This window comes from Pimephales promelas, chromosome 12 (genome assembly GCF_988280905.1).
Source record: "Pimephales promelas chromosome 12, fPimPro1.hap1.1, whole genome shotgun sequence".
NCBI lineage: Eukaryota > Metazoa > Chordata > Actinopteri > Cypriniformes > Leuciscidae > Pimephales > Pimephales promelas.
Genome location: NC_142780.1, coordinates 12,051,924 through 12,065,864, shown reverse-complemented (window position 1 = coordinate 12,065,864; position 13,941 = coordinate 12,051,924). Strand labels below are relative to the sequence as shown.

At 39.8% G+C, this 13,941-nt stretch overlaps 1 protein-coding gene across 1 annotated transcript in view; it reads left to right on the top strand.

The window, feature by feature from the left end:
• Nucleotides 1-13,941, top strand: part of ano10a (anoctamin 10a) — a 59,338-nt gene extending 45,397 nt beyond the window's left edge. Inside the window, exon 14 of the mRNA XM_039694492.2 lies at nt 13,299-13,941. Coding sequence (XP_039550426.1) covers nt 13,299-13,343 — 45 coding nt within the window. The 3' untranslated portion in view covers nt 13,344-13,941. The remainder of the gene's footprint in view (nt 1-13,298) is intronic.

Below are 13,941 nucleotides of genomic sequence, written 5' to 3'. Positions count from 1 at the left end.
CTTAAAATGATTGTTCAAACCTTCATGTATTTCTGTAAGATAATTACAAAAAATTGTCTCAGTGGATCCAAACAGCTTGAATGTTTTTCAAAATATCCAATTTAATGCTTCACACAAGAAAGAAAATCATAGAGGTTTGGAATGACATGCGATGGTGAAAGTAAATCATTTTCATTTTTGGGTTAACTATCCCTGGAAGATGTCTGTGCGTTGATTTTTACTGTTATTTAAAGATCAAGGTAGGTGGTGCCAGTAATTTGTTTATGGATATGAACCGCAGCCAGTTTCAATTAGATTCACAATTGCAATATTTGTGGTAATGTATTCAGATCACTGTCCCTCTTCTAAAATAGGAAAAGCCATGGTATATTGTCTAAAGTATTAATAATGATTCCATACAATGTCTGTGAAAGCAACAGCATCGACACACTTTAACAGGATTCATTGGCTTTATTTCTGCAGAGACGAGCCCTCGGTCGGTAAGTCTGTTGCTATGGCTCTAGTGATATGGCACAGTTGGATTGTGAATGACAATGAGCTGGCGTGTGCTGTTGGCATCCAGCGTTATCCTTAATGTGGCCTTGTGTTTCCTCCATTCACTAACAGCAGATAAGATGTGTGCGATACGGCCCCCTTCGCCTCCTAATGCTGTGGATTATAATGTTTCCAATTAATTTAGGTACATTATGAGCACTACTCTAATAGTTTTGCATTTTTATGTGTTGGTTTTCTCTAATCGCAACACTGGCGTGCACAGGCGTAGGGATGAAAACAGTGGGGGGCAGATTACAAAATCAGCTAGTTTACGAATATCAATCGGTTCTGCTTTATTTGCTGAAAAGCAGACATTGATAAATATGTGCAAGCCAAGCAGGTTCATAATACCTGGAGAGTGCTATTTGTTAGCAGTCTCATTTATCTCAATGGCAGTTGCTCGGTTGGTGCAGGACCCCTCGGAAGAATGTGAATTGGATCATGCCATTTCGCTCATATGCACTCAGTTCCAGATAGGTTTTTTTTTTTTTAAGGCAATCGACTAAGCTGTAAATGCCATGTGACTAGTTAATCTTTAGCCGATGAAAAGGGACATCCTGATGTCAGGCTGAAGGTGAAAACCCCCAAGCACTTCAATAGCTATAATAGCATACTGTGAAGTGAATGATAGCAATGGAAGACAGTTTTACTGTACACTTTTAAATATGTTTGCACATATTTAATTACACCAGGAACTAAAAAATAACTTGTTTAGTTCATGGAGTCAGTGGATGACTCCGCCTGTACGATACAGATTTTTGGCCAATCAAATGTCCTTTATTTAATAATATAAATATTGTAGGATATGTATTTCCTAGGGGTGTAATGGTTCACAAAATTCACGGTTCGGTTCGGTTCGATACGGTTCGGTACATTTCCAATACAGCTTAAAGAAAGAAATGGCAGAGAAATTTCCTTGATAAATTTTTTTTAATTATACTTTCATTAAAACTAACATCATAAAGCATGATATTTTTTAACTTTGAGCAATGATGGAGCTATACTTGACTTTTCCTAGGAGCATAAACAAAACATCTCCTTGGACAAAATGAAATGTAATAGTGTGGTAGTTATAAACAAAGGTTTATTTTAGGTCAGATTAACATTTGAGGGCAGCAATTGTATTCATAACGTCAAAATAAAACCGACGTGATGTTACTTGTAAGCATTATAGCCTACCTGCCAAACTTCCATGGTAACAGTTAGTAGTGTTACTACAGTAAATCCATGGTGAAATGTTGCTGATCTGTGGACACTGGATAGTTCATTCATGGCACAATGTTTCTTCCTGGTTTCCACGTCAGTGCGGTTTGATCCGTTAATAATGGAGATATGTGAATGTTTCTCACTAGATCTCGCAGCGATGTTATTCCTTCAGTGGCGAATTCAAATGTTTTCTTTACTGGATTTGGCTGTGTCCTAACAATGCTGCTTGATTAAGATCGGCTCGCGCTGCATTGGTCCAAACTGATAAACGGTCCGTCAACCACACAATAACGAGTAGCTCAGATTCGTTCCGCTTACATTACATTTGCCATTTGATGTTGGGCAATGTTGTGTTCACGCCAGTGTCTCTTACATTATGAGCGCGCTTGCCACACGCAACGCGCTTAAGTTTGAAATAACGAAATTTTGGTCGGCAGGAAAAATGGTCCAACGAACCGTTCGGTTCAAAAATGCCTACCAAAAACCGAACCGAAAGCCTCGTTCCGAACGGTTCAATATGAATACGTGTACCGTTACACCCCTAGTATTTCCATAATCTTCCAAATAGCTTATTTTGTGTTTATCAGAAGAAATAAACTTAAATGATAACAGAATTTTAATTTTTGGGTGAACAATCCCTTTAAAGCTACACTGTGTGATTTTTACCCCCATCTAGCAGTGAAAAGGTATATGACCATCCAGGGAATATTAGTTTCTGTTCCTCTCAATTCCGATTTCGTTTTAACTCCTACGGTGGCCAATGTAGTCCAAGATTAACATGGCTTCCAGTTCGAACCTCGTCCATGAGTGTTAACTCAAACGTAAACGCGAAAGGCGAAGCTTGAATTGACCTTTCGCCGGCCCCTCCCACAAAATGGCCATTGTCCAATCACACATCATAGCAACCGTTACTGTGTGAGCTGTTCCGTCAAACAGTAAGCGGTGCGCCCACAGCGTTTGTAAATCGGACACATGATACCCAGAGAGATTGTCTGGAGAAGTTGTTTTTTCCCTTTCCAAAGCCCAAAACACAACGCGAGCGGTGCCTAAGATGTATTAAACAGTGTGGACGCCCCAATTTCAGTTAAATGTGTCGAACATGGTTAACTCGTCTCGCGTGCAGCGTGCGTGCGACTGAGATTAGTCAAAGAAGCACGGAGAAAGCAGATCAAGAGGATCCACAAAGGACTTACTGTACATTTTCTAAAGGGTTGTTGTTAACATACCATGATATTCTCTGGGAAAATGAGCAGCAGACAGCTAAGTTAGCAGTGCAGCACCGTAACGTTAGACTACAGTTTAGAGGACGTTCGCAACGGGGAAAGCATGGAGCTTACATGACATCAGTTCATAGGCTATATCAATATCGTAACGAATATAAATAACCTTAAATAACGTATGGTTCTCTGCCTCTTTCCGTCTCTTATGCATAACGTTAGTTACTTTTTAAACACGAAAATCGCATTCAGCATGACACGCAATCGTCGGTTGCTGTGGTAATGAACAACCTGCTTGTTAAAGCGAACGTGTACTCCTGTATCGGAGGCAAAATGAATAAATATGCAGCGCAAATTATATATTTCGAACTCCAAACAATTAGCCACTGAACCAGTTTATAAAATCTTCAAGGCTGTGCTGGTTGCATTTGAGGTAACTTAGCATGGTCATGGGGTTTTTCTGATTTTTCTTGAGACTGGTAAGCATTAGCATCAATAGTCGTGTCTCATTCATTTCTTAATTTTATATTTGGAATAAATCCCTCCACCGCATACCGTAACCCCTTTTGCTTCGATCTTGCTTGATATCGCGGAGGTATTGCTCCAAAAAAGGTCACTGACACGCACGGGAATACCCTTTGCCGTCATGGCAATCTGTCGCGCTGCCCGTGTTTGACCATTTGTTTGACGGAGGTAGCAGCAGTAACTAAGGGGGGCGGGGCTCGGCGAAAGGCTAATTAACGGGTATGTCCCTCTTTGGGTAATGTACTTTCAAGATAGCGGGGCAACATGGCGACCGACATTAGAACCCCTTACCCGTATGTATTTTCAATGGCATATTATACACTCACGAGAATACTTTATTACTTGAACGAAGTAAATATACATTAATGAGCATGTATATTAGCTAAGAATAAACTAAAAGAGTTACACAGTGTAGCTTTAAGAAATGAAAAGCTACACGCTCCATCAATTAGGGTTAGAAGAAAAGTTGACAAACATTTGACATGCGGCTTGCGGGAACAAGCAGGTACAGGTACAACTTTTACACAGTGGAAAACCAAAAAAAGGGGCGAGTCGGGTCGAGTCGAGCTGGTACTGTGTGGTGGAAAAGTGCCATTTGTGTTCAACCCTTGACCCACCATAAGATGAGCGGTTTGGGGAAAGGATGTATAGATTCAGTTTTTAACTGATATGACTGATATTTGCTTTGCAAGGCAACATCCTGATTGGAATGATTGTTTGTTCATTAATATACCTAGATATTTATTCAAGGAGGAAGTAATGAAAGCATCTTGATGGCTTCAGATTTATTAAGACTGTGGTCAAAGATCTGTGGGAATGTAGGTACTGAAAAGGGAAGCCCATTCTCACAGCGAAATCAAGACAGCACATTTAATGATATGATGGAGCACTTGGCTGACGAGCTGCGATGAAGGCGGGACTCCATCGAAGTTTCATCAGTCTAACATTTCTTTTAATTTAGCAGAGAGACGCAGGTCGTAAAACACATATTGATTATGTTTCAGGATGACTGAAGACGTGATGTTTTTGGGCTTCTGCCCCTCCGATTCTCTCTCACAAACTTTACCTGACACCGGCTCATCTCTCTGCCAGTGCTGGCACTGCGTCTTCACCAGAGTCTCTCCATCAGGATGATAGACGGTGGCTAATCGTTTCAGCGGCCTCGTCCTGATCTGTTAGAGTTCAAAGTGCCGACTGCAGTTAAACGGTGTGATTGTTTGGTAATATTCGACTACAGGACTTCAGGGAGGTACTTGGTCCAGTGGTTTGAGGGGCGCTAGAGTTGAGCAAGCAACACATGAAGCCATTTAGCTGTATTTCCATGTGTTCAGCAGCTTGAGAGGGTGAAGACAGCTGTCAGGAGAAAAGTTCCCACTGCTCTAGGGCAAAGGGACTCTGAAAATAGCCAGCACTTGCGGCAGCAATGGAAACCCCCTCTTAGTGGCCAGTCTTTGGAAAGGATCCGGGGTGAACTGCAGGAAAAGGCCAAGCTGCCAACACTAGCATGGAACTATTAAGGACAACTGGGGATTTTGGCCTTCCTGCTCTGTTGAATCTGTTCAACCCATAACAACTACGTATATGAGTGGCTGATAGGAATAGAAAACAAAGATGGAGACAGTGGCCCTCCAGGAGCAGGATTGGACACCCCTGTGATAATTGTTAAGTCACAGTTGATAAGTTAAGTGAAACAGGGGGATGTCTGCTTTTCTTACTAAACATCAATGGCAAATCAAGCCAATTCAAGCTGCAGTGACTACTTTTTATCAATCCGTATTCAGTGCTCTCCAGCTGCTATTACATGAAACACGTCAAAGCATACTGTACCACACATCCTGCGGAGTTTACCTCCAACTTTTCCCAACATATCAGTCTGGAAGATTTTAGTAATCCCGAAGACCTTGTTGGTTATTGGGGTTGGAGCTAAACTCTGCAGGACTACTGGAGCAGGATTGAACACCTGTGCAAAAGGTGATTCATTATCATTGATCAGATTCTGTTTCTGGATTTTCTGGAAGATCATTTCAACTTTTTAGAAAAAAAACCCAAAGAGCTAAGTTTTAAGTAGGAAAATGGTGCCAAAAAGGGCCTAATCATTGTAAATCTAGGTTCCTAAACAAACGCCCAACCCCTGCATACTTTAGTGACAGAGCCCTTTCTTCTAATTAATCGAAAGTAAAAATATGTTTCAGGGCCCTAACTTGCAGTGTGTGTTAGGGCCCGGGAACCCTTTGTATATTTAAGGGGCCATGAGGCTAGAGTCGTCTGCACGCACTTTGTGCACTAATGTCTGAGATTCTTTTGAGGTCCCTTTAGCCCAGTTCATAAACCTGCCCTGGTGTCAAAGAATGTTAGTTGTGTGATGGATCTCGTCAGATTCAGTCTGTTTTCACATCATTGCCTGACCACCGTCTCAGGGAGTGGAACAAGCCAGTCATCCGAGGGAATCTGTCAACTTGCTGAAGTCCATGAGAATGTGACATGTTCTGCGTTAACCTTTAATGGTGTTGGGGAAAATTGAGTCAATATAACACTTTCAATATTGCCAGTGTTGGAACTGACGGAATTCACAGACATGAAACTGAAAGCACCTTGACGGTTTTTCATAAATGATTGGAGACAATATCTTATCACTGTGATGGGATTCTTCACAACGATTCATTGACCCTGAGTTTGCACTTGTATTTGAGGAGAGTTGTTAACATGAGTGATTGTATGTTGGTTTTGTAGAAGCTTTAAAGCTTTTAACCCACCCTGCCTCCTTCTAACATAATCAATACTGACACGGTCCCGTCAATTATCCCAGTTTGCACATCAAGACCTCCCTTGAAATCCAGAACATTTGCTTCAGTTAGGCAAATGTCAGCCTCCTGTTTTTGAACTTCAGTTCTCACTGTTGTTAATGCTAATCCAGCTTGCAGGAAGGAAAGGGAGAAAAGTGTCTCCTGAGATGAGCTCCTGAAAATTCGGCTTCCGTGAGCATCTGAGAAAGATTGACTGTGTGTGAACACATACATGTACAGTGTCTGAGAGAAAGAGGAAAGTTTAAAGAGGCAATTCTCATTTTGAGTAGTAGATTGTTTTAGGAAAGAAAATGCACTCATAATTAATCGTGAATAACATGAGTTAATCAGATTTAAGGAATTTGCATGCTTTTAACTTAAAGGTGGAATACCTAAGATTTTTGCATTCAAATATCCCAAAATCACAAGGCTAGTGTTATAGATTTAGTTATGATGATAACTCACAATATTCCAAATGTTTCAAACAATGTTTAAATCGCGAGAAAATTGAGATTTTAACCAAGGAAACGGGGCGTGTGAGCAGGGGTGAGCTGGGAGTCGCCAGTCAATCGCATCATATCCGCTTACCTCGGTTTCCGCTCGTACTACGTGTAGTCCTGGACAAATGCGGTAGTTGTAGTTGTGCGTTAGCGTCTATCAAGCAACAAACGTCAGCTTGTTTCGCGCATTTGTTATGGAATGGAGCACAATTATTCTTTTCATTTATTCTCGGAATGTGAACTGTTGGCTGTAAAGGGGGTCGCACACCGGACGAGAAGCGCCACGCCACGTTTAGGACAACTCCACAGTAACGTTATCGAACACCGGACGCGCACTTTCTCATCAGTGTATGGCCAGCAATATTGTTATGTTTAATGACATGAAATGAAGATAAAGTCTGTTCTATGTTATGATTGTACTGTACAATTAAATACAATAGTTGCTGAGTCTGCATTCTGAAAACTTTACCTCAGATAATCCGTTCACTGAATGAATTGAGAATCTCACCTGAAAAATCTAATAATAACATCAGCAATTGTCATTCAAGCAGCTGATTTCTGTAAATGACTGCAAAACTAAATGCATATTGCAGCATAGGGCGAAGTCAGGATCCTTTAGCAACGATTTGAGACAAAAATAATAAAAATTTTATATAAAACTATGTAAATGGCGCTCTGTGGCGCAGCAGGATTTTGAACACGGTCCTGAGGCGTTGCTGGGTGCCGCGGACAGACGCCGAATAGCGCTGCCGGTACGTGTAACGTTACACTTATAGATAATAATGTTTTCGAATTTTAAAGATGTGGCGCGACGCGGCGCTGAGCTTCTCGTCCGGTGTGCCCTTAACGTTAATTTTGTGAAACTGTAGCTTTGGTTGAATACTTACACAACATGAAAAGATGTGTCAAATGTACATTAAATTGATTTTTTATTTTTATAAAGTTACCAAGGAGGACCAGCCACGTCAACTCCTTGCAAGAGACCTGCCCCTTCAAACCCTCTCCACCATAGCTTCGTCCAGTGACTCGTACAGTAACTAATTTACTTTTAAACCTGACTTTTCTTGCGCGGTTATTTCAGTTCAATGAAAAACAAGCATGTCATTAAACGCAACGTTTATAGAAATCAAACTTTACCTCATCCATGACAACTAATTTTCGATTCCCGTCTGACTGATTTATCCACGGTGGAGTTGAAAACAACAGTTCCCATCATTCCGCGTTCCTCCACGTCGTCATCAAGCAAAGCCGTTGTTGTTGTTTTGAATGTAGCGCCCTCTAGCGGCATCTAAATCTTAGGTATTGCAGCTTTAATAACAAACCATTACTAAAGCCCCAAGTATACTTCAGTGTCCATGCTCCGCGATGGTCCGTGTGGAGCGCAACTTTGAGTCTGCTCGTACGGATGTGTGAGTGACTTGTGTACTGCGCTGAACATGTCTTTCCACGCTCGCGGCCAAAGGATTATACTTTGAAAGGGTTGTGCAGGAGATGGAGCGGAACACGAAAAATGAAGTATACCCGGGCCTTAAAGCTACACTGTGTGATTTTTACCCCCATCTAGCAGTGAAAAGGTATATGACCATCCAGTGAATATTAGTTTCTGTTCCTCTCAATTCCGATTTCGTTTTAACTCCTACGGTGGCCAATGTAGTCCAAGATTAACATGGCTTCCAGTTCGAACCTCGTCCATGAGTGTTAACTCAAACGTAAACGCGAAAGGCGAAGCTTGAATTAACGGGTATGTCCCTCTTTGGGCAATGTACTTTCAAGATGTAGGGGCAACATGGCAACCGGCATTAGAACCCCTTACCCGTATGTATTTCCAATGGCATATTATACACTCACGAGAATACTTTATTACTTGAACGAAGTAAATATACATTAATGAGCATGTATATTTTTGAAAGAACTAAGTGTTTTTAGCTAAGAATAAACTAAAAGAGTTACACAATGTAGCTTTAAAGGTACAGTATGCAGGATTTTCGCAGTAAAATATCCAAAAACCACTAGGCCAATGTTTTATATTTTGTTTTGTTGATTACTTGCAATATCCCAAAAATATTCAGCAGTGAGTCCCCACGGTTTACGGCAGGTTTGCGCTCGCACTGCGATAGTAACCATGGCGACAGACGTGGACAACTGGGTTATTGCCGTTATGCCTACCAAGACGCTCATGCTGTTGTTGTTTTGTTCTAACATTATGGACCATGGCAAGCGGACTTTGAGATAAAAAGTGGACTAAAACGAAGATCAACATCTTTCCAGATGCCGAGAGCTCCACGTCTGCGACTAACTTCAACTTTACAGAGATGCGAGTGTTGCATGTACTTTATTAAAAACAAGTGAGCGAATATCAGTCCCTCCAGGATTTCACGATTTTTTTTGTGATTTTTGCGATCAAAATGACTGATTTTGTGGTGATAATTTCCAAAAATATATTAGATATTAATATAGGTATTAGAGTCAGCAATTTATAAATAGTAAAAGCGTAGTTTAGAGTCATGGGTTTTCGCTCTATTGTAAATAGCTGCGACTGTAAACAGGGGAGGTAATACATGTTTCACAGAATTCCAACTAAAAATGCTGACTGGATGAAGAAATGGCTAACTTACTCTGGATATTTATCCAAACACACCTAAGATTATCAAGGGACATTATGTTTGCTCGGTATGGGGACGACTATTTTCAATGAGGACGACTATTTTGAAAAAATGGAATTTGCCACACGGACCATAATGTGCTGAAGGATACGGCCATCCCATCGATAGCACAGACAGGACAAGTGGATCACCTGCGGCTGTAAGTGTTCCGTTATGTTTTTAGATGACCTACTGTAACAGTGCCTTTAGCCAGATCTAATGTAACGTTAGTGACACTATTATATGATTAGGGTATGAATATGTTTTTATCTTGATGCGGTGCGGACGCGCTTGGGGAAAAAAAACGAGCGCGTTGAACTTGCACCCTGCGCGCGGCGCGCCTAGTAGCCTAAATTTGAAATAACCATGGAAATAACGAACTTGAGCGTGCAAAAGGGTACGATAGGCTGTGAGTTCATTGTGCAAAAACAATTTGTGCTATTACTTTCCCCTTATTCTATCCTATAGTAATGCAATACTGTATATTATATACTGTTGAATACATTTGGTTCAGCTAATAAATTGCATTTAAAATATATTGATTCCTGTAATAATAATTATTTATTCATGATATTTATAAATCTGGGTGCGTTTTTGGTTGGAAATCAATGAAACATGGTACTGTATTACCTGGTCTCCCCTGTTTATTGTCACAGCTCATACAATAAAGCAAACACCCATGATAAACTATGCTTTTCTATCTAACGTTAGTAATTGCTGACTCTTTATTCCAACGCTGAGCGAAGCGAACTCTCTGCTCCTCGTCACGGTGCGTCTCAGGTGATGGTTATCACTCTGCCCAAGTAGCAGTGCTTCCCTTCAGAAAATATAGTATTTATACGGTTAAAAGATGTCTGTGTCTCATATGGCCTTGATATTTGCACACTCTGTGACTATACAAACCACAACATGTAAATAGGAAAACGTTTGCGTTATTTTGTCACTCATTTGGATTAGTATGAAAGCTGCAACCATTCACATCCAGTCTTTGTGCTAAGCTAGGCTAGCGGTGGGTGCGTCAAACAGACTTATAGCACGCACGGAGATGAAAAAGGTATGTATGGACTTATCTAACTCTGGGGGGTAAGGTGAATAGGCTAAAGTCCCAAAAAGTCGGAGTGTTCCTTTAACATTTACCATAATAGTATTCAGTCCTTCCAGAAAAACAAAGTTTTTTTTGTGATTGTTGCGGGCAAAAATTGATTGATTATGCGGCCAGTTTTCTTTAAAAATGCGATGGAATATGTGGGATATTTATGCAATTTTATGCGATGAAATTGCTGGAATTTACAAAAATTGAGGGAACTTGCAAAAATTGCGGTTTGATGAAAAAGAGAAAAAAAGTGATTCCCCCAACATCCTGTTAATATAAGAGTCATTTCTTATTACTTCCTTTGATAAGCAAGCATACATCATAGAAAGTGCTGGGAATATTTAATTTCTCATCTTGTTTTATTTCAGACTGTAAGAGTGTAAATAAGGTGTGGCCCCTTTAAGAGCTGCGCGCTGCCTGTTGAACTGTCGAACACCCCATGTGTGCGGGTAATTTCTGTTTGATGCTACTACTTTTATCTTATGTTGTTTATTAAGTAACAATGTGACAGTAGAACGTTCGACAGACAGATACGAGTTCGATTTGTGAGATGTCAATCGCCTCCGTGAGTCTGTCTGGCGTCGCGTAATTGCGTCACTTCATAACGTTCCCATGGAAACAGGGGGAAATGGCTGCTCTTATGTGAAGCAAACGCAACATTTTTCAACTTTCTGCTAAGATACATGTGACTTTTTTTTGCAACGAAAATGCGAGGATTATGAAATTTTGCAAACCCCGCATATTTTGCACGGAAATCGGCAATTTATGTGGCGAAAGTGAGGCGTATTTGAAAAAATGCGGCCCCCGCATAAATATGCGGACTTTGGCTGATTTTGCATTGAATTCAGCGATCGCATAATCGCGTTTTTCTGGAGGGACTGGAATATACATAAAACTAATCAATGTTATTTAGTTCAACATGATGAAAAGTTAGAAAATGATCTGTATGTTATTCTAATGTCGATCTAGCTCACTGCTAGTCTCATAAGGCCAACAAACAACCTAACTAATAACATTCAACACACTTTAGTGTGATCGTGTAACTGTTAGAGCAAGTGAAACAGTGCTGCGTTACCTCAAGTTTAATCAGTCTCTAATAAACTGACTTGTGAAAGTATTAATTCAGCATTTGCGTGTAGTTCGGTAGAATGAAATGTCTTTATTCTTTTATATCCGCGGGACTCGCGTTGCGTGTGGCACTGGTATACGTCTAGCAATCGCCCCCTGCTTCATACCACAGTCATGTCAAAAACGTCAATGTATTCACGCATCCATTAAAGATCAATCAGCCTGACGTCAAGATTCATAATTCCGCTTAATACGGAAAATACGTCGTCATTATACGCCTTTGGTATTGTAAGAGGTTAGCGACCCCTGGTGGCGAAAATTCCTGCATGTTGTACCTTTAAAACATAGTACATAAATTTGTACTTGTACCTGTACTTTTAGGTGAATCTCATGAATAATGTCAAGAACATGTGAGGGTCAAATTCCATCCATCCGTTTGTTTAGCCACTTGTCCATCCATCCATCAGTCCATTTGTTTGTTTAACCACTTGTCTGTCCATCCATCCATCTATTATTATTTTTTACATTACTGGAAAGGAATGGGAGATTGTATGGCATTATTTTTTTTTTATTCTTTAATTGATATATTTAATTGACATTTAATGTTGTTTTTCCTGGTGAAATATGACTTGATTACATATGTAATATGGAATATAATAATATGAAGATTCCAGTGGAGGCCACAGTATGAAAACTGTTTTAGTAGACCTCTTTTATTATTGAAAGAAGTTTTACTTTCACCACATTCAGACTTTACATCTGATGCCTAGCCGTTGAGCAGTTTCCTCAGAGGAGTCCAGAGCGTGGACTCACTGAACCTACACGCACAGAATCTCAGTGTCAGCAGCCCCGGCCCTATCGATCTCTCTTTTGGATTGAAAAGTTAATTGCACCTAACGCTTTTTCACTGAGAATGTAATTTGCTCTGGTTTGCTGGAGGCAGTGAAATGAATTGATTAAATGAAAATCTGTATATGCCATAGTCTGGGAGGTGTGTATACTGCAGAGAGAGAGAGAGAGAGAGAGAAAAAAAATGGGCAGATAGGTTCATTTTGATAATCTTTTTAAGAAGATTCAGTAGCTTTCTGTAATGTTCTTTTATTGTAAAAAAGCTTTCAACATAATCCTACAGCTTCCCTCCATTGCTGAAACCCAGCGTGACTCACTTGAAGCGCAGTCCTGCCTGAGGCAGTATGTATGCTGAACTAAGATCAGCTTTTGCCTTTTATATCCCAACATGCAAGACTTGTTTAGACCAGGGAGAACTGATGCTAAATCAGCCTAAATCAGATCTCTCACATTAGAAAGATTACGAGTATAAGCCTTGGTTATTTGTGTGAAATCTCTCAGAGGAGATTAAATGGCTAATGGGGAACATACCCCTGATTTGTACATCATATTCTGAGACTTTTTGTGCACAAACATCCGAGATTTTCTTTTCACCCCCTGCACTCTTTCACAACATTGACATACAAGCATTTTTGGTACCTCAAAGAACAGTTCTTAAAATAACATTTTATATATATATATATATATATATAATTTTCTTTCATTTGTGGAATGGAAAGGATGCATTAATGTTCTTCATTGAACTCTTGATGCCAATAGGGAATCTTTGTTTTTAATATTAATCTGAGATCAGATGGTGTAAACTCTTTAAACTTCATAAGTCTGGATTCTAAATAAGTTCCACCATTATTATTATTATTTTTTTTTTTTTGTCTTTTCAGAAAATACTGGAAGTTGCGGAGACCGGAAATACGTGGAATAAGTGACAAGTGACAACAACCCAACGAAAGAACTCAAGGTGTACACAAGCTGTAAACTATCTAGTATTATATGTTTCACTGAATTTAAATATGCACTCCTTGCCATATTATCCACAAAATGGCTTGTTGAAAATTGTATTATATTTTCCAGGCATTGCAGTTGCATGCATTGTTTTATGATTTCTCTTAGTCTATTAAACGGTTATTGACATAATGAAAGAGGTGAAAATGGGAATCCAGTTAATGTACTGTATGATGGGGTCAAATGACCAGGTTAATTTGGTTAGTCATTTTTATTCCTGTTTAAATGTCTGAATCTGTAAAAAAAAAAATCTGTAAAAAAAAAAAAGTTGGAAAGAGATGGTTATACCTTGGGACTTAAAAATCCCAAACAAAAAGATTGATGTAATTTTATGAGGTATTGAATTGACCAGTTTCTTTGACTGAGTTTCTACCAAAGATAGAGCAGTGCCTTTAAACATCACTATCACATTTACCTGTTATGGCTTTTGTTTACAGAGTCAGGCCACTTCACCCTGTACTGTACTTGCATTAAGCATATTCAATAATTCTCTGCCTGAAAATAAACATTTTCAATAATGTT